Source organism: Phoenix dactylifera, chromosome 9, assembly GCF_009389715.1.
Source record: "Phoenix dactylifera cultivar Barhee BC4 chromosome 9, palm_55x_up_171113_PBpolish2nd_filt_p, whole genome shotgun sequence".
Taxonomy (NCBI): Eukaryota; Viridiplantae; Streptophyta; class Magnoliopsida; order Arecales; family Arecaceae; genus Phoenix; species Phoenix dactylifera.
Genome location: NC_052400.1, coordinates 21969615 through 21990113, shown reverse-complemented (window position 1 = coordinate 21990113; position 20499 = coordinate 21969615). Strand labels below are relative to the sequence as shown.

General features: G+C 38.2%; 2 protein-coding genes across 13 annotated transcripts; one reads left to right on the top strand and one right to left on the bottom strand.

The window, feature by feature from the left end:
- Nucleotides 1-2024: 2024 nt before the first annotated feature.
- LOC103704332 (recQ-mediated genome instability protein 1) lies at nucleotides 2025-7320 on the top strand. 12 transcript variants are annotated; one of them, XM_039130483.1, is made up of 10 exons: nucleotides 2025-2418; nucleotides 3404-3574; nucleotides 3838-4084; nucleotides 5032-5193; nucleotides 5286-5557; nucleotides 5650-5798; nucleotides 5894-5952; nucleotides 6030-6137; nucleotides 6789-6853; nucleotides 6944-7320. In XM_039130483.1, exons 1-6 carry the CDS (start codon nucleotides 2152-2154, stop codon nucleotides 5779-5781), a joined length of 1251 nt encoding a protein of 416 aa, XP_038986411.1. In that variant the 5' UTR covers nucleotides 2025-2151; the 3' UTR covers nucleotides 5782-5798; nucleotides 5894-5952; nucleotides 6030-6137; nucleotides 6789-6853; nucleotides 6944-7320. The 12 variants fall into 12 exon arrangements, with proteins under 12 accessions (XP_038986411.1, XP_038986409.1, XP_038986407.1 ...); XM_039130481.1 differs by having other exon boundaries at nucleotides 6049-6853; XM_039130479.1 differs by having other exon boundaries at nucleotides 6030-6853.
- A 4234-nt stretch (nucleotides 7321-11554) lies between these two features.
- LOC103704356 (protein FAR1-RELATED SEQUENCE 6-like) lies at nucleotides 11555-18915 on the bottom strand. Its single transcript, XM_008787609.4, has 6 exons — nucleotides 18780-18915; nucleotides 16217-18388; nucleotides 16023-16133; nucleotides 15798-15914; nucleotides 15580-15661; nucleotides 11555-11870 (listed from the first exon to the last, which is right to left on the bottom strand). The coding sequence occupies exons 2-5, from the start codon at nucleotides 18383-18385 to the stop codon at nucleotides 15617-15619; spliced, it is 2442 nt and encodes an 813-aa protein (XP_008785831.2). The 5' UTR covers nucleotides 18386-18388; nucleotides 18780-18915; the 3' UTR covers nucleotides 11555-11870; nucleotides 15580-15616.
- Between the last annotated feature and the right edge of the window lie 1584 nt (nucleotides 18916-20499).

The window sequence follows — 20499 nt, the reverse complement described above, 5'->3', positions numbered from 1 at the left end:
ACGAAACCAATGGAGTAATCAATCACCAATAGGAACTCTAGATGCTCTAGTCGGCGCCTGGAGATGTTCTTGAAGCCTTGCCAGAAGTTGCCAGGTCGAAGACGTGGAAGGATCTTTTGTTTGAGATGCCGAAGAGAAGCAGCAGCTCTTGAATGGAGCTTAAGAGGCAAAGATCATTGACAAGAAGGACGTAGTACCGAAGAATTACGGGGGATGCTGCTTGCAGAAGAAGCGAAGCGCGGATTGGCATGTGGAGCAGTAGGAGCAAAGGAAGGAGAGCTTAGTGGTCAAACCGAGCCGTGCCTTCAATTCTAGCCTACATTGTAAGAGAAAATTTTAGGAAGTTTAAGAAAGACATGTTCATAATTGTATCCTTCTCACGAAAGAAGGATATGCCTTCGACCGTTAGATCGTCCACTGCTCAGGTTCAACATACTTTGCGCAAATCCACTGTTGGATCTCCACCACTTACTTTGAGCTCTATGCGGTGAGTGATCCAATGATAGGTTCCCATGAAGGAAGGCTAATTCTTTTTTTTGCGCAAAAGACACAACCCGGTCGCTTTAAGATATATTCAGGTGGATACATAATAAAGTTTGAAATGCTTTGATATTTATGCAAACAATACAACAACATTTCCTAAAGATGTCTCCGAGATCAGAAGTACTTTTTTCTTAGAGGCCATTGTTTTCTATTTTTGGTCAACTATTTTACCGACTTAATTTGTAGTACGAGGTGAGAGCAATAATTGAAATCTTTGCTCTAGAATAGAATACAAATATTTTCAAGCAAACTTTTTTTAGGTCAGGATCTTTGCTTGCCCATGAATGGATCTCCTTTGAAATAAAGAAATCTTAGGCTCTCTTTTAAAATAAAGAAATCTTTCCGGTCCCTATTTGTAAAGGGTCTGAGGGTGCTGGAGGACAATGTCATATTCTCTTTAATAAACTATTTTAGGATTAAAGATTATCTTTTATTATATATATATATATATATATATATATATATATATAATCTTTGAGTTGGACTATTAACTTATAAAAAAGAAGTTAATAATTTTAAAATCGATAATAAACAATTTAAATTGGATACCTATATCATTAAACATGATCTATATTGTAAAATTGGTCTAAAAATCAAAATTTAAATATTACAGTGGTTTCTAATAAATGCATTAAGTTGGTACAAAAATAATAATATTAATTATTCTAGTATGATAAATTATATAATAGGATGAATAAATCAAACATCCATTTTATGAATCATGCCATACAAATTTTAAAACTAAATATACTTAAATTTACTAAATTTTGATTGTTAGATCGTAGTAAAATATCATATTATGCTATCAAAACTATCCACTTCACGACTGGTTTAAAAAACACAAAAACAAGAAATTTTGATTTATAGATATTTTGATGGTATATATCAAATCCAAGAATTTAGGTCTTGAAATTAAAACACCTATTATTAATTTCTCAAAAATATAAGTTCCACTCTCTATTTTTTTATTTATACAATTATCTATCCATAAAATTTTTAACTAGGGTATGATGTATGAATAACGAAATGGAACAAACTTAGGGCTGAAATCGGATCGAATACTAATATATCTATATCCATATTGTTTTATTTAATGAATATAGATATAGATACAGATGCTAATCGAATGCAAAAATTTAAATTCATATTTATTTTAAACGAATACGGACACAAAACAGATACTAAAAGTATGTATATCAATATAGATAAAAATTGGATAATTAAATTTTATGACTACTGAATTAAAGATATTACTAAGTCGATGATAAATTAATTTAATAGCATGTTAATATGACTATTTATTTTTTTTTAAATTTATAGTATTATATAAAATTAAATAAAATTATAAATAAAATCACACATTCATATACTGATAATTAAATTAAATTTTTATCTATATTCGGATTGATTTAAATATAAAAGTAATTTGGACGGATATTATTTTATAACCTTTCACCCCTAATCAAATTAGTCATCATTAGCTGAAGCCACCGCGAGTTTGCCGTCTTCCCAAATTGCTCTTTCCAGCGAGAGGACACGTGAGAGAGGGGGGCTGGGGGAGAGAGCTGCAAGCCGGTCCGGAGAGCGAGAGCCAAGGGGGAAAAGGAGATGGAGAGGAGCACCGAAGCCGCCGTAGAGGGTGTTTTAGAAGCCCTAACGTCGAGGGGATGGCGTTTCAGGGACCTCGACGAGGAGGTGCGAGCTCTCATCCGGAGCTACGAGGCCTCTTCGTCTTCCTCCTCTTCCTTGTTGGCGGTGGAAATGGTCGAATCGGAGCTCTTGAACATGGATTTGCGGTCGTTCGGAGGGAAATCGATCCCCGATGCTTCCTCTTTAAAGAAATTCTCCCATCTCCGAGGCCCCATAGTCTTGCAGGTATCAAGAAAAAATCCCGTTTGCTTTGCTTTCGATCTCTCTCTATCTTTTCCCTCAAGATTCGGTTGTTTTCATTTTACTTTCTTTGGATCGTTCCTTTTCTTGTTATATTTTAGTGCTTCATCTCCATGTGATGGGGGATCGTTGTAGTGATAAGAAAAAAAAACTAGGGTCTTTCACTTTTGCAAATAGATGAATATCTGCGGAGTATTACAGGGAAAAGAGAGGGTTATATGTAAGCCACCAGGTCTTGGATCGCTTCTCCTTAAGCTAAGTCACCAAATTATTTTGGCTGCAAGAAACAAATCTCTGTGACACGACATTGGTGCAAGAAAACGGGAACTAGGGTGTTCTTTCTTGAAGATGGATGGTTTTTCTAACCTCTAGGGGCTATATTAGGAAACGGAATCTCTTCGTAAGTCCCAAGTTGAAGAATCCTTCCCGTTAATGGAAGAAATCATCTTCGTTGGACTTGTTCTTTTCTTTTTCCCCCCTTTTTTATAGTAAAAAAAATTAACATGTGTCGAGCTGTTTTAGATAATAATGTTAATGTTACAAAGTGGGTTATGTTATGTCTTATTTCATCCATCATTTTATGTAGATTCGACTTTTATATAACTGGGTTTTTAATGGAGAAATTTGTTATCACCGAGTCTTCTATATCTCGATAAACATCTTAGCTTTCTTATATATTAAGAAATATTTTATAGATCTGAAAAAGCAAGCCATTTCAAGGGCTTGCGTGCTACTGGTGGAATTAATTAGGCATCTACGTCAACTGCTTTTTCAGTTATGTTAAAATGATTTCCAGCTTTTTTTTTTTTTGAATTTTCATCTATTGTATGCAGGAACTAGTCATTGCGAATCTAGGACGGGGATCAGGAAAAATTTTCTTTTCATCTAGTTTAATGTCAAACTTCACATAATTGCAGCCCTTTTTACAGAGTAATTTGTTTGGTCATACATAGCTTTGTATTCTGTGCAGGTAGTTTCTTCACGGGATATATACCTAAGCAGCATTGATGGTTCCTTCAAAAACTCACAGTATCTTCGTCGTCTCCTTCGATTAGGTCTAACTGATGGGCACTCTGAAGTAATTGCCATAGAGTATGCCCCAATTCCATCGATCACTGAAGTAATAATTCCTGGCACTAAGGTATGCTAATCATCTGTAGACTTATTGTAGTTATTTAGTTCTAGTAAAGAATTTTGAGGATGTTACTTCTAGTAAAAATTTTGTAGACTTATTGTAGTTATTTAGTTCCTTCTACAGCCATTTTAGTGTCCTACTGACATATTTTTGTTTTTTTATTTTTTTTATTTTCATGGGATCATGATATGATGTTACTGTTTATGGTATATATGGTGTATGTATTCACTCATCTACCTTGTTTTCTTCCCCTTGACAATTGGCATTAGGTCCGCTTAGAGAAAAAAATTCCAATACATAATGGGATATTGTGCCTGAATTCTGAAGTTGTGACTGTAATGGGAGGTACTGTACAATCTCTCCATGAAGAGTGGCGAATGAGTCAGAAGTATTCAGGCTTTTCTCGCTTAGCCCCAAAGTTGTCTCAGAATGATGATGGTGCTGGTCCTCCCCCATTCGAGAAGTTACATATTGGAGCGCGTCCGTATAGGGTGGACCAACTACATAGTTCTCATGGTATTCAACCTCTTCCGCAGTTCTGCATGCATATAAGCAATTCAGATATGTAATATTGCTTTCCAAGAATTTGGAATTAAAAATATTTTGGTTCTCTTGTTAAGGAAAGTATTGGTATTGGGAGGCAGTTGATTGCTCGGTAACCTAGTCCAGTCCAACCCAAAAGAAGAATCCAGTATATTGCTAGTGGGATGAGGACCCCAAATAGGATCTAGAATTTCTCAGTTTCAGTTGGGATAGTGTACAAACACATAAAAACACAAAAAAACATACATACATACATATTTGTGTATTTGCTGTTCATGTCGTGTGTATGTTTGTGCCTATATATGTGTATGAATTTACTGGGAGTTGACTTTATGTATTTGGTTCAGATATCTGTTCTCACTGCAAGATTTATATATTCTCTTCCTTATATGCTATCCTTTTTTCCTTTTTCAATACGTTACTTCTCTTGTATTCTATATGAAAAGTCTTTGGGAATTTTAGTGCACACTTTTAAATTTTCAACAACTAATCACACGCTTGGCAGCAGGAATGTGACTACTGCTCCTTTTTATCATGTTAATGCTTCAGAATTGTTCTCTAGTACTAAAAAGTCTGGCAACACGTTAAGAGGCTTATTATTTTTAAAGATATCCATGTTCACACTGAATTGTACATTCAAAAAAATCATGATTTCTTACCAAACAATATGCATATCATAATATTCTTTTGCTATGGTGCTTGTGGATGGGTAAATCCTTGGACAAAGCAAAATCATGTGAAACTTTGGAAATCCAGTGTCCATTGAATATGGAAACTCAAGGCTTGTAATGGGCACATACATGGTTTCACTGAATTCCATGACTAAAGTTTAGCGTTATTTTTAAGATCATCTTTCATAAATCTGGCATGCAGTAGATTTGCCTGATTCAACCTGGAAGTTTCTTTTCCTAAAATTTCAGAAGCTGATGGAAAACAAGTAGGACGTAAAATCCATCTGGTGGTAGACAAAGGACACCATTCTAATGATCCAGGAGCAAATAATATGACCAATGATCCAAAGGACTCTGTAACTGAAAGGGCTGAAGATAAACCTTGTAGTTCTGATGCCAGACCAAAAGAAGGTATATCACTCTCTATTGTCTTGAGCTTTGTGAAATTGTAGCCGCCTTGCTTTGTTAATCTGGTTCTTATATTTCTGTTGCTGCATTGGCAGTGAGCGAAGCTGTTCCTGTTCAAAACCAAGCCGCTGCACAGAAGCTTCTGCAGAAAATGAGCCAGCCATCACATGAAGACAAGCATCCTCGGGGTCACAAAAACAGATATAAAGCCAGACAAGAGGAGACTCCAGTTTTCACTTTAGATGAATGGGAAAGGAGAAAAGGCACTAACTGGAAGCCCATGGTGACAGGGGAAGTCCAAGATGTTAGCCATGATGAGGCGCTAGCTCGACAGCTTCAGAGCCAATTGGATCTAGAAGATATCTACGTTAGTGTCTTTTTGGCACCTGTTATATTTATGCTCATCATTCGAAACTATTGCTGTTGTAGTACTGATACCAGTACTTGCAATGTCTTTAGGGAAAGACTGGACAGGCAGAGGCAGAACAGTTGCGGATGAGCATGTTCAATTTTGGTGGGGCAGAAGAGGGGAAGAATGATGGCAGGAGAGAATTCAGAGGAAGGGGAAGGGGGAGAAGAAGATTCAGATAATTTGTCCATTTCCATGGGTATTTCTTCTGCTGGTAGTTATGGTACCTTTTGTTTTGCTAAGTTTCCTTTTACTTCAGATACATCAGTACTGCTACGCATCTGTGAGTTACAGGGCTCGTTAAAATTGGGGTTGTCTCCTTTTCAGTCATAGGTTACTCAACCTTGAATGGGGTATGTCCTGCCTTGGATTTGCTTATTGGTCACTCTGGGTTGAGTGCAAGCCTGTTACTTACCCATTTTAAGATCAGTTAATCTTCCTCCTGGTAGGTTGGAGCACTAGTTTTGAACAAATGCTTGAGTTTCCAGACAAGAGTTTTCAAGATCTGCCAGAAGTTTCCAATGTGACCGCTTATATGGTAATAACCGGTGACCGCAAGTCAAGTGGTGTAAGAAGAAAAGGGCTGAAATACTAATAGAGCAGTGTTGAACTAGCATATGAGTGGGACAGACAAGATTATCTTTTACCATCTATGCTATGTTTCAGGGAGTCTATTATCATAGTGAAGAAGTTTATACCTCTTTTTGAGGTGTGTCAGGCATTAGTGGCAATAAATTGTTTACGGTGGAATCAAATAATAGTGAAGGTGCATTGCGTGATGGGAAAGCCGACTTCTTCACTTTATTAAGCTGACTACTTTGAATTCTTTCATCCAGTTGTTATGACACTAATGCTAGAGACAACAATGTTATACATGGTTTCTTGACACATATAAACATACCTGCCATGTCATTCCTGGGCTGCAGGCTTGTTTCTGTGTCAACAAACATGTTAAGTTTCCATGATTCTGTAGCATTATTCTCTGTCCTAGAAAAAACAGAGATGACTTATGTTTAACTATTATAGTTTCTGTAGTTTAATAAAGTTGTTAGCCTTTTAGTTGCAGGCTTGATGATATAATTTTGTTTCTTATCATCACGTCACAACTAATATGATCAGTTCCTTTTTATTAATTTTATCAATGAATTCTATTATGGTTATTTTATTTGTTTGATATCTTCTTGAACAGATAGGATGTCTGAAAAATTGATGAAGCCAGCAAAAAAGAATGTTCCTTTGGTGTTTCAGATACAGGTGGTATCACGTATTGTTTTCTGTTAATGCCTGGAGAACTGCATGTAGGCTACAAATTTGAATAACACCTTGTTCGTTTTCTATGAACAGAAGCAGTTTCATAAGCTACATATGCGAGGACAGTGAATTACATCCAGAGGGAGTAGGCCTTTTGAAGAAACAAGGATGAATAGATTCTATCAGCACTCAGCTCAATGTCATAAATAAAAAGATCTCTTCTTTTCTCCGGTGTTAAGTGCTGGCAACTTGCAGTTTTTCTTGCACCGTGAAGTTGTGTCATATTTAATTGTGTTACATGTTAATGACTTTTCTATGTACTGTCAAGAGGTGAAAAAGGAACACAATATTTCTGATTCGAATCATTCAAAAAATGTCTGTGGTGGATTGGTTTTGTGACCAACCTAATTTAAGGTTGGTTGTAAGAATTTTGACAGATGACATATACATGGTAAATTTATTCTTGCGTACAGTCGCTTGTACAAGGGACGGTTCCCTTAGTACTCTTGTTTGTGCCTAATCTATTGCAAATGTTAGGTAGTGTTGTAGTAACATCCATGAGAACCGGAAGCTTATGATTCATGAGATACATTATCCGGAAAACCACTATTGTGTTTCTGAAACCATTTTTTGAATACTTTTCCCGCTTGATTTTTTTTTTTTTTTGGTTAAAAAAATCGGATTGCTTGATGACTAGGCCCTGTTTGGGGAGCTGTTGGCAGTAGAGCTGTTGGAAATAGAGCTGTTGGAAGTAGAGCTGTCTGAAGTAGAGCTGTTATAAAAAGCTGTTTGCTGTTTGGTAACTACATTTCTAAAGTGCTGTGGCGCTTTAACATGTGTTTGGTAAACAAACTGAAAAAGTACTTTTGTGTGACAAAATGACCATAAAGGACATTACTAGTATTATAAAACAGAGCATAATAAAATATAATATGTATTAATACATAAAAATATGATATAGTATAATATTAATATAATATAATATAATATTATTATAATATAGTACTATAATACTGTGTACTATAGAATAATAATTTAATATAATATTAATTTATTTAATATGACATATCAATATATTATGGTATAATGTAATATAATATTATATTTATAGTATAATCAATAATAAATATATAAAATATTATAATTATTAGTGTAAATTCATTTTTCATCCTTCTGATGACCATTTGCAGTTAACCAGCGGCAATCTCGACAGAAGGGAGCAAAGGCGGACGCACGTTGCCGTGGGCGGACGCCGCCGCCCAAAAGGGCACCCCACGATTTCCAATATCATCAAAAATATGAGCATAACTTAATTTTCCATAATATAATATAATATTAAATTATTTAACATAATATATTAACATATTATGATATAATGTAATATAATATTATATTTATAGTATAATACATAATAAAGGTATAAAATATTATAATTATTAGCATAAATTAATTCTCATAATATAATATAATATTAAATTATCTAACATAACATATTAATGTATTATGATACAATATTATATTATATTTATAGTATAATACAATAATAAAAATATACAAAAATTTAATTATTAGCGTAAATTAATTTTTACTCTTCTGATGACCATTTATCTCCCTAACAAATTTTCTTGCTAGATGATAAAATTGGTTAAACAATTACTAATATTTTTATTTATTTATTTATTTATTTATTTATTTTCTCTATTTTTTCATTTCCTTTTCTTCTTTTTTTTTCTTTTCTTTTATTTTTCTTTTCTTCTTTTTCTTTTCTTTTCTTTTCCTTCTCTTCTTTCTTTTTTCTCCTTCCCGAAGCTTCTCCCCTCCCTTCTTCCTCCCTTGCCTCACTTCTCCCGCATGGTCATGGAAGGGGCGATCAAGCTCCCGGCGGCGCGATGACGGGAGGATGGGCGACGAAGCCGAAGAGAGAAGCTTTGAGGAAGAGGGAGAGCGGTGAGGGAGAGGTGGTTGGGCGAGGGAGAAGAGGCGGAGGGAGTCAGGGGCGGCGACGGGGGAGAGGGAGCAGCAGAGGAGGATGGAGAAGAGGAAGACGATGTCGGAGGCGGCGGCGGGGGAGAGACAGCGGCAGAGGAGGAGGGCGTTGGCGACAGCAGTAGGGGAGAGGGAACGACAGAGGAGGAGGGAGAAAAGGTGGAGGGCGTCGAGGGCGGCGGCGAGGGAGACGGAACGGCGGCGAGGGAGGGAGAAGAGGGGGAGGGCGTCATGGGCGGCGGCGGGGGAGATGGAGAGGAGGGGGATGGGCGGAAGAGGAAGAGGAAGAGGAGGGTGATGGGCCACTTTGGGAAGAAAAAAAGATTTTTAAATGGGGGTACTTTTGGTAAAATAACATCTTTCCGACAAAGCTGAAAACAGCTTTTGGGAGGAAGCTACAAATTAGAGCTTCCCCCCAAAAGCTGTTTTCAGCTTCCCGCAAAAGCTGAAACAGCTTTTCCGAAATTTTACCAAACATCTTTTTTTGTTTAAAAGTACTTTTGGAGGGCCAGAAAGTGCTTTTTGGCCCTCCAAAAGCTTTCCCAAACAGGGCCTAAGACACAACAAGTCTAGTGTTGCAGCCTTTTTTTTTTTTTTTTTGTTAAATTAAAGTTCGCTTGTTGCTCCATTTGTAGATCACCTCGAGTCATGCTGTCCGCTTGGCAGGGTGTTTAAGGATTTCAAGACCCAAAGGGCATTTGAATCTGGAAGTAGGAGGTACCCGCTACCCAGACTGCGGATATGGCTATATAACGAGTGCGGCATTGAACTGCCACGGCCCACGGGCGCGGGTCAATATTAAGGTTACAATGAAGCGTTGTTTGGCTGAATTAACATCTGGAGCACAATAATGGAGCTATATAATCAGTCTCAGACTGCATGAAATTGCTTAAATCCAAATGGTATGATTGATATCTAATGTTAAATATATATGAATATACAACCTAATATTAAGTTCTTAAAATGTTGGCATGTCAAACTACAGCCATCATAACGATTACTGTTGTAGTCAGGTACTTGCGACTTTCATATAAATCTGTGCTAGAGCTGTTTCAAAAGCTATTTTCTTAAATTCATGATTCAAGCTTCAGGGATGTGCTGCAACCATTCCTAGGATTCTTTTGTCTGGTTGCAGTGACCAAATTGAAACAATCCAGATGTATAGAAGTCGGCCGCGTCTTTCAGTAGCGTAAAAGCACAAGTTTGGAACTAGGAAGGTTTGTCCGAATCCCTTTTAATGTTCTCAAGGTTCTTCGAGATCAGTTTCCAGAGCATAACTCGGTGGCAGCCAAAGAAAAAACGATAAAAGCCCGTGATACCAGCAGAGACAAGGGAATGCTGTTGAAGAACAAGCTGATGACACCAATTGCCAAATATACCGCCAAGAAAATGGTCACCCCCGTCTCGAACAACATGGTTAGGCTTCCACGATAGATCACATACAAGGGCCTCTGGAGCAGGCCTTCTTGTATATCGAAGCACTGCTCACTTTGTGAATGATGAAGACTTTAACGGGGTTTCACTTGGTTCCGAAGGGACCAAACCCTCACCGGGTCTTGGCGGCGTCCGTGGCGAGCGGAGCGGGCAGGCAGGCAGCGGTGCGGTGATCATCAGAGGCTCCACTTGCTCAATGGAGTAACGACAGCGGCCGGAGCTGGGAGGCCCTTTGGAGTGGAAGAGAAGAGGTACGCTCAAGAAGCAGCTCTAAAATGAATCTATCGTATAAAACCTGCAATGGCCGTCGTGCAAACCGAAAGCTAATCCTGTCAGCCTTACAGGAGCAGCCATAAGGATTATTGGACACATCAAAGGCACCCCACACTTTTTTTTTTGGGGGGGCATCAACATACGTCATTCAGATGGAGTGGAACGATCCTTGTATCCTGGGTGCCCCCACCCCCTGGCTTTTTCAAGGTGAACTTCGATGGCAGTGTATCAGCGGATGGGAGCTGCGGAGGTGTGGGATTTATCATTAGGGATCATGATGCCAGACTTGTGGCGGCAGGTGGACGCAGGATTTTTGACTCATCAGTGGCGACCGCAGAGCTTCAGGCGGCCTGGGAGGGTGTCTCCTATGCGAGGCGGGTACTTGGTGAGGATCACTTCCTTCTCGAGGGAGACTCGACCACGGTGGTTGGGTGGATCCGGAAAGGGGGGTACTCAGTCGAGGACCGGCCACTGCTTCATGATATCCGTAGAGCGCTGGGGGAGACTGTCTCCTACCAAGCCTCGCACGTATATCGGGAGGCAAACGGTGCGGCTGACTGGGTTGCTTCTTTCGCGGCTCATCATTCGGGAGATTTTCTTTGGACGGGCCACGATGTTGTGCCTGCGTCCTTGCGTAGCATTTTGTTTTCTGATTTTGTAGGCCAGCTTCACGCCCGTCATGTGTGAGCGGCCGATTTACCAAAAAAAAAAAAAAAAAAAAAAAAAAAAAAAAAAAAAAAAAAAAAAAAAAAAAAAAAAAGAAGAAGAAGAAGAAGAAGAAGAAGAAGAAGAAGAAGATGCTACTCGCTTTCACCAAGCTCGTTATCTTTACCTGCTAAAATCTTTTGGGTAGCCCTGAATGTTGAAATGCAATACCAAGTTTAGGCTCACAATGCAAAAGCCAATCGACACCAGCCCAATATAACCACGACCAAACGCATATGGTATCAGCTCTTCTTTTTTTTTAAAAAAAAATTCAGCACAAGCATCGGCCAACCAGTCTAATCTCAATCAGTTGAAACTCTCAATTTGTGAGATCTTCGATTTGAGCATGCATTAGTGATGGTCTCTGACATCAAGAAGAAGCAACACAAGCATATCCGTAGATTGGACAATTTCAGTCGTGAACCCAACATGACTAGGCCGTTCAAAAAGAAAAAAAATGTCATAAAAGGAGTCGTCATCTATACAAAACTATGCATTCGCTTTTCCTAGCAGCACAAGCTCACACCTTAGCCACCCTCCGGGGCAATTTCTTGCCTTGTCACAGGGCTCCAATATGGATACGCACCACCCCCTTGATTCAATACACAAGAATCCTTGCACTCTGGATTGAAAGACAATACAAATTAAGATGGAATGCAGTGATAGAACAGAAGCCTTGCAAAAGAAAAGGTACAACAAAAGAAATCAATAACATGTGAGATAAAGGAAGCACACATTTCAATAAACTCAAGGCTCTTCGATCCCTTGAAATTGGAGAGATGAAGTTAGTCAGCTACAAGGAAAATAGGTCGCAGGAATACGAAACCTACGAAATTGTAACATGAATCACAAGTAGGAGATTGCAATGGTGCAACAACAGGAAAGAACCAACACTATGGAATTAAAAAGAGAAATTAAGATAACAGTGTCAAAACAAAGAAGCATTCCCCAAAATACAAGTGAGAAGGCTTGCTGTCATCCATCATCTGTTACGCTCATCATAAGCTCATGAGCCCTCCTTATTGCCCAACATTCCAATCTATATGATATGTTGGATTTTTTTTTTTTTTTAAGATTCAACATCAAGGACATTCAACTAGGGCATGACATTTTGTACACACAGTACCACTCAATCAAACAGCTTAATTCATGCTTGAGATATTTTTATTCTATCTCCTTGTTCATCATATTATATGATAGCTACGGAGGAAATATTTGCTTTGGTGATCTTCCTATAAGCCTAGTAGCATCGTTGATTCCCCACCTATACTTCCACTAAACTTGCACTTACATGTACTCTAGTCTAAAATTCCCAACTTTAAGACAAGATATTCTATACCTTCCATAAGGGTCTGGATTCATGGATGAAGTTATAATCCAACAGAATTTGAAAACATCTTTAGGGCTAGCTCACAAGCATGCACATACAACCCTCTAAATTAATGCTAGACCTTCAGCAAGTTGGAGGAAAATCAGGCCTACCTATTCGTTCTACTCGTGCATGCCGTGAAACTAGAATGATTGCTCAGGCTTGTGGGTAGCCTAGAATATGCACAAACATGTTATGCTTGAGTCTAGCCCAGGATTAGGTGCCTTGTCCGAAATCTGTCTTGTGATTTGCCTTAAATCAAAATTTTAAAGCCTAAACCTGAATCTAGCTCCGATTATATTGGACTACAACTATTTAAGTATGCTGGCCCATAAGCCAATTTTTACACCCAAGACTAAAGCAGCCCTTAGCATCAACAGGACAGCTCAACTAATTTACACACCTAGATTTAAGCTCATGCAACCAATTAGCAACTGTACAAGGTTCAGCTAGGTTTGACGAAGAAAAACAAATGCAAGTAGATATTGTAATCCCTGTTTATTGTTTTATCTTTTTCTAGTTGACATTTACCATCCCCAGTCTAACTGGAATTCTATCTTCAAAATAACTCAGTAGAAAAGAACTTTAGGCACATACAAATGTGAACTGCAAAAAGGTGAGGGAAAAATACTTGCCATTGTTTAAGGCATACTGCCTATAGAAGCTATGCCTGTATATTACTTGCACTCCAGCTATTGCTCTTATAAAGGTGTCTTTACTACTGCAGCATCTATAGATTTGATATGCCTTCTCATAACCAACCAGATAAGCTCTTCAAATAAGCTCCCAAAAGCCTTTTTTATGAATAACAAAATCATGGGATAACTTGTCCTCACACCCCTAAATTTAATCTTATGCAATAGCAAAAAACTAAAAGGGTTTCTATAAATAAGTCAGGATGAAAATGGAGTATAATAAGTTCCTACATAATTCTAGTTTAATGTCTTATACTTGGAAATCCGCACATTAACTTTAGTTATTCACCCTTTCCCTGGTCTCATTGACTAACACCTTATCATATTTAAACTAAAACGCACCAAAATGACTTCTATATTTATAATAGCAAAATAATTGGTTATATTTGCCCAAGTACTCCTTACACTTGATAAAATAACCCATTCAACATGCCTTTCCCTTTCATTAATGTCTTACGTGCGGAAATTCCTGTCATAATTATTGTCCAATCTCGACCATATTTCCCTGTCTCATGAATCAACAGTCTATCATATTTAAGATAAAACACATCCAAACAACTTCTGCAAAATAATGACAAAATACTTGGCTACATAATGTTGATTTTTGCACTAGTATTCGCTATGCCTGGTAAATGCCCTTATGTTGTTGCTGTTGTCTTTGGCACCTCACATCACCCATTCAACATGCCTTTTCTTCTCACCACCCATGAAGCACTCCAAACACTGTCACAAGCTTCTTCTGAAATTAAGAAACGATTTGCAAAATCTTCCTAACTCTAAATTGTCATTAAATTGCTTATATAAAAAAATTTCTTTAACAGAGTATGTCCTTGCCATGAAAACAATTTTGTCCCTAAACTCATTATGCAGTCTTTGTTCTCTAGTTATCGCTGATTGGCAGTATTATGTTTTCTTCTATTCATTTGCAATCTTTGTTCTTTCATTAGCAGATAGGGTAAGAAGCCAACACCTTAAAAAAAAAAAACAAATTCATATTTTAGTAAATATCCAGTTTGGGCCTCATCTTATCCTAGTTTAACCCACTTGAACTTGGTATTCCATTTGGTTCTTGAGCCAAAACTCTTATCTTACTAGTTAGAACCTCCAGAACTTAGCTGACCAAATTACAACACTCTCTACTACGATTTTCCCACATGGGGATCCCCTTCAATACACCTCCTAGTCATTATAATCATTCACTATTTGGACATACTATTCACCATTTTAAAAAAAAAAAGAGAGTTTGTAAATTTATGCTAGACAGTAATGCTCCACCTACATCCTACAAGTGCCATCTATACAGCTTTAGTTGCAATAGAGCTATTACTACCATTCAAGAAATGCCGAACCGGGTCGTACCGCCCGGTTCGGGCATATAAAACGGTTCCGGCCCCGTATTTCTAGCTAAATCCTGCCCAAAATTGATTCAGTCATTCAGGCCATCCAAAAAATTGATTCAGGCCGAAGAGAGTGTTATTTTCTTTCCAAAAAAATTCACAAATAATATTAATTTAGGTTATAAGAAGGAAGAACCAAGGCTAATTAAGGTGTGCTTTCTTTTCCCTATCTTCTTCCTTCTTTTTTTGAGGGGCTTTAAAAAAATAACTCAAAAATTGCAAAATAAGAGAAGATCATGCCAAAAGAGGCTTGAATTTTTTTTTTATTGTCTTCGTATTAATATTTTTATAATTTTAAATAATTGATAAACTTGTGTACTTGATCGACCAGTTGTAGGAATGGAGTTATCAAAGAAAAAGAACCCCTCATAGTGTGATATTGGCTAGGAGCATGGGCAAAGTTGGAGGGCCTGTGCCAATGGCATCACCTAGCAATCTCAATCAAAAATGACATACATAAAATTAGTTCCAAAGTGTGGCTGCATACTGATACAAAGTTACAGACCTGTAAATGTTTTTGTTTCATTTGCAAAACCATCCCAATGCATGAATATCTCTTCTGAGATGCAGACTACATTATCCAGAAAGTCATGGAGTAGACAGAACAATGCCGTTCAAAAACCTGCTGAGAACAATGCTAAACCTATTGAGATCTGCAGATGATGGGAAAATAATGTAGTTGCCTGAAAGGGACAACACTAGTCCTAATGTTAAAACAATCAATGCATGTTTGCAACCATTTCATTTCGTAAGCAATCAATGTTACATCACACCATAGTCCTTTTAACATTTTCTATCAAAGAACATGCTTCATTGCACAAGTATCAAAGAACAAGTAAACAGAATTTTTCGCCAGGGATTATTTCATACCTATGGCTGCCTTTCTGCAATTTGATTCCCCCCTATTCTACCCAGCCCATGGGCCAGGAGGTGTCTCTTGTGTATGAGCTTGCTGCATAATAAGCACATCAACCGCATGATCATGCAAGAGGAATACTCAATAAATATACCAAACAAGACTGGTTGAATAATCTGATACTGGTATAACAGAACAAAATAAGAGCTCAATAAGCATCTAAAATACAAACCTGAAACATTTGTTGAAAACTCCAGCGCATTCCTGACTGATTGTCAAGTGCATGTTGGTGGTTCACTGGTACTCCAAAATGGCTACCAATTGATAAGTTGGTTGGGTTTACTTGTTCCTATGAAAATAAATGTATGGAGAATTGATTAAAGAATAGGCAGTAATCAAGGTGTATGATGTAGTTATGTAGGACAAAGAGGCATAATCCAGCGAACATGAAACAAACCGTTAGACTGATGGTTTCTTGTGTCCAGATGGGAGTGTCGAACTGCGGCGCATCTGGGGCAATACGAAGTATATCGCTTTGACCACCCACTGTTGGTTTTCTTTGACAGACCTATTAATATAAGATTGGAAGTAAAGAGGATTATCTATCAATGAAGACTAACGTTGCTAAAATATCTCTAACTAAGCTCTTACCTTTTTCTTGCTCGTCTTAACTATCTTTTCTACAAGAGATTCTTTCCTTTTTTTCAGTGGCTGACCTTTCCGCCTTACTTGCACTTGATCATGGATCTCATCATTTTCATTAATCAAACTTCTTTTGCCATTCATGGTATAGGTCCTGAGTTCAGGATCACTAATTAAGCAATCACTTGCAATCAGTTCCTCCATTCCCTCACTTAGAATTTTCATTACAACCTCATAATTATCATCAATACTTGCCCCTACCTCAGCAAATTTTAGGCAAAACTTATATATATTATTGTAGCGCTCCATGGGACCATTGGCTAGTGAATCATTAGAAGAAGAAGACAAGATATGAATGTACTTATAGTCCTTTCGCCACCGTTCCAGAATAAATTGGGATGGGATTTCATACATCTCCAGAAAGTTAAGCACTGATAATGCATGCCTACATATAATACCTCTAAATTGGAAAGAACAACATATGCATCGCAGATCCTGCTCCTGTGAGTTATAAATAACTTCATAATTTCTGTTTTCCATCATATTACCGTCTTTCATTTGTATAGGTTCTTTCACTTCAAAGGTAGAGACAGGCCCATCTACCCTAACTAGTGAAGGTATGCAATACAATATTGCCTTTACTTCTTCTTGGAATTTTTTGAACATGTCAACTGTGTAAATCTTGCGCAGCTGATCTTCCATGTAGAATTTCGATATCAATTGGGGGCTCTTGCTGAAAGAATCTAGATCAGCTTGGATTTCCTTTTCATACTTACTTTGTATAGCTGTCTCATACTTGCAAAGAAATTGCTTTATAGAAGTCTTTGGGTAAATATATCCATCAAAAAAAGAAGTCATACTTTCCTTATGCTGTGTGGTAGACATCCCTGCCCAAAACGCGTCTTTCACAAAAGCTGGGACCCAACAATATCTGTTTTCATATAGCGACTTAAGCCATTCATGTTCTTTAAGCCCGTACTTCTCAATCATATTTTTCCAAACTTCTTCAAACTCATCAATTTCTAATGAGTCATACACTGCTTTTTTCATCATTCCTTTGATCACCTTATATTCAGCATGCCCTCCCAAATATTCTTGCATCCTTTTCATTATGTGCCATAAACATAAACGATGGCGAGCACCTGGGAAGACCTCAACAACTGCTTCTTGTATGGCCTTACAATGGTCAGTGATTATAGCATTAGGAGGAACTCCTGACATGCATGACAACCATGCTTTAAATAACCACCTGTATGTGGCAGAACTTCTATTCGAAAGCAATGCACAGCCTAGCAACACTAAGTGACCATGATGATTCACTCCTACGAATGAAGCCAGAGGTGTTTCAAAATTGCCTGTCAAGTAGCTTGTATCAAATGCAATGACATCACCAAAATACTGATACGCAGCCCTAGACCTACCATCAGCCCAGAACACATTTCTAGCACGTCCTTCTGCATCGAAATCCATCAGATGGAAGAAGTTTGCATTTATAGTCTGCATTTGAATCAAAAACTGCTGAAGGGCTTCAACATCTTCCCGTCCAAGGAAAGAAGAAGACCGTGCTTTTCCAGCAGAACTTTCATCCTCGTTTTCACCAGTTGCAAGCTCTCTCTGTCCCTTTGTGCGCATCACGGGTTGCCTTTTCATTCCATCATATATGTCTTTATGGGACCGAAAATACTTCGACATCGCTGGGTTAACAGGATGGTTGTGTTCAAGAACAACCTCCGTCAAATGGAATAACCCATCAGCATACCTCTTCTGCACTTTAATCTTTGCCTGACAATCTGTTCTAGCTGAAAGCCTCAAGCGATACGAGCTGCAGCGCTCAGAATTCTTGTACACCCTCTTGCCCTCCTTGCAACAGGTGAAAGTGACCTTGTTGCATTGCCCATCTTCGAGGCTGTACCAAGACCTCCTAATCTTAGTACCGAATCCGGTATGACGAGCATATTGGTTATAGAAGTCATACACTTCTTCAAAGGTCTTGAAGACCATCCCCACACGGGGGACTCCCTCATCTGCTCCAGTTGTCTTCTGATCGCCACCAGGCTCTGGCTCCGGCAGATACTCGGGCTCGCCTGCTTGTTTCCCGGCATTTGGCTCCCCCACAGAGACTACTTCCACATCCTTCTCCGGAGGCACTTCTGTGGGATCTTGAGACTCATCTGCCATCCTCTGCAAAAAGAAACGAAGGGTGGCATCCAATTCTGCTCCCAAGCCGTTTTAATTCTACTTTATATTTGATCAAGAAAGCATTTTCACATAACTAAAATGCGACTAGCGAAGGAAAAATACGGAGTCCTACAGAAAGATTTCAACTTTTGATCATCGAACCAAAAAGGGAAGAATCCAAAGAAAAATTGAAACAAAAACGACATGTTTAGCACTGCGAAAGAATATATCAACAGTTCTGAAGTCAATGTCTTTTTCCCGTCAGGAGGCAAAGCGTTTAAACAATAACACATAGAGAGCCAGGATTTCCGTCCAAACCCTAACCCTAGATCGAAACCCTAAAACCTCGACAACAAATGAGACCGAAGAGAGCGGGTAACGGATTAGAGAGTACCTCAGATAGAGTTCCACTTTTGGATTCTTCCAACCTAATTCCCTTCAACTGAGAGAGAGAGAGAGACAGCGAGAGGGTTGCCCCCGGTAAGAAGAGGGGAAGCCAGGAAAAGCGTGGAGAGAGAGCTATTAGGGATTCCCTAAATTATAGGTCGAACCTTCCCTGTCCAACCCGATCGAACGTGCCACGTCTGTTAAACATAATACATCAGAGAATTAACACGTGGCGGACTCTGACGGCTTCTAGGAAGGGTGAAGACGGGACGAAGCCGGAACGATACAACGAAATGGTGGAACAGCCAACAAACTTTTTCATGAATAAGAACTCGACACGTTTCTGAAGAGAGGCCTGCTCTAAGTGCTGTTTGCTGTTCGACTAGGGAGAGATGCACGTGTTGTATACGGATTTGTCAGAAAATTTTTGAAACAAAATGATATTGCTATTTATTCGGTCTACTCCAACTACATCTATGAATGAGAGGATGCAGACAATCATAGGTGGTTCACACCATCACTAAAATCTCCAGATTGCTTTCCCTTAGTTTACATCCTCTCAACCATTACAATTTATGACAGTATCAGCTAATGATAATCTTATAGCTATAATAATAATAATAATAGCAGCAATATTAAAATTATTGATTATCAAATACTTTTATTAGGCCTTTACAAAATTCTTTATATTATAGATGCCTTTAAAGGTTTCCAAAGTTGATCCTTTGTATAGTTTAAAAATTATTTTTAATATTGAATGATTGAATTTTTTCATTGATATCATTGTTCGCAACTATATCTTTTGATCCTCGCTTTTTTTTTTTGGTGCCACTCAGCTATCTTTATTCGTCGGTTTAGTTTATCAATTCGAACCTTACCATATTTTACTTGGTATCATATGAAAAATCATTATTTTTAATCTTATATATTTCCTGTGTTGCATGAGCTTATTGGTTGTCTTTATTATAAGATATGTTCAAGTTGCACCTATCCTATCCAATTAGTTTTTTCCTTCTTCTCGTAATCCAACAAAGTTTAAAATGTGCAACCCTGGTCACTCCACTTGTGATTGGAGTTTCTATTGTAAACTGAAATTAAATCTATAGCCCACCACTCCAAGTCTTCCCTCGGTGATATTAATATAATGTAATATAAAAATTGGTGATTCTGAATTTCTTATGTAACTTTGGTTTCAAAGCTAAATTAGGTTGGATAATTGCTTCTGTATCTAGGATTATAAATGAGTCCCATTGGATTCAAGATCAACTCGATATATCCTTTATGCATACTTGAATTTACTTTTGGTCTAAAATCTAGGTCCAAATTTGATCGGCTAATTGGTAGGTCTGAGTTAGAATCGATTAAATTTCACATTAGGTCCGGTTTAAAACTAAAAGATCACCCATTTAGTTGAATTACATTTTTTTTTTTTTGGTACAACGACTGCTCACCCTATTCTAGTATAGGTGCAACCAACCGAATCAAGAGCGAGAACCTGGCACAACGGTGTAGGAGGAATCCTCTGGTGTATCCAAAGAACCTCTCCGAAGTGCTGAGCCGCATAGGAGGCAACCTAGTCACGGCCTTGTTCGCCTTTCGGTACGTATGCACTGCCTGAAAGGCGTTGCAGTCTCTCATCATCCGACGGATGTCCTAGAGTAGAGGGCTGGTATCCCCTCTCATCCCTCCTCTCGTATTCAATCGGTCACCGTGGCCGAGTCCCCCTT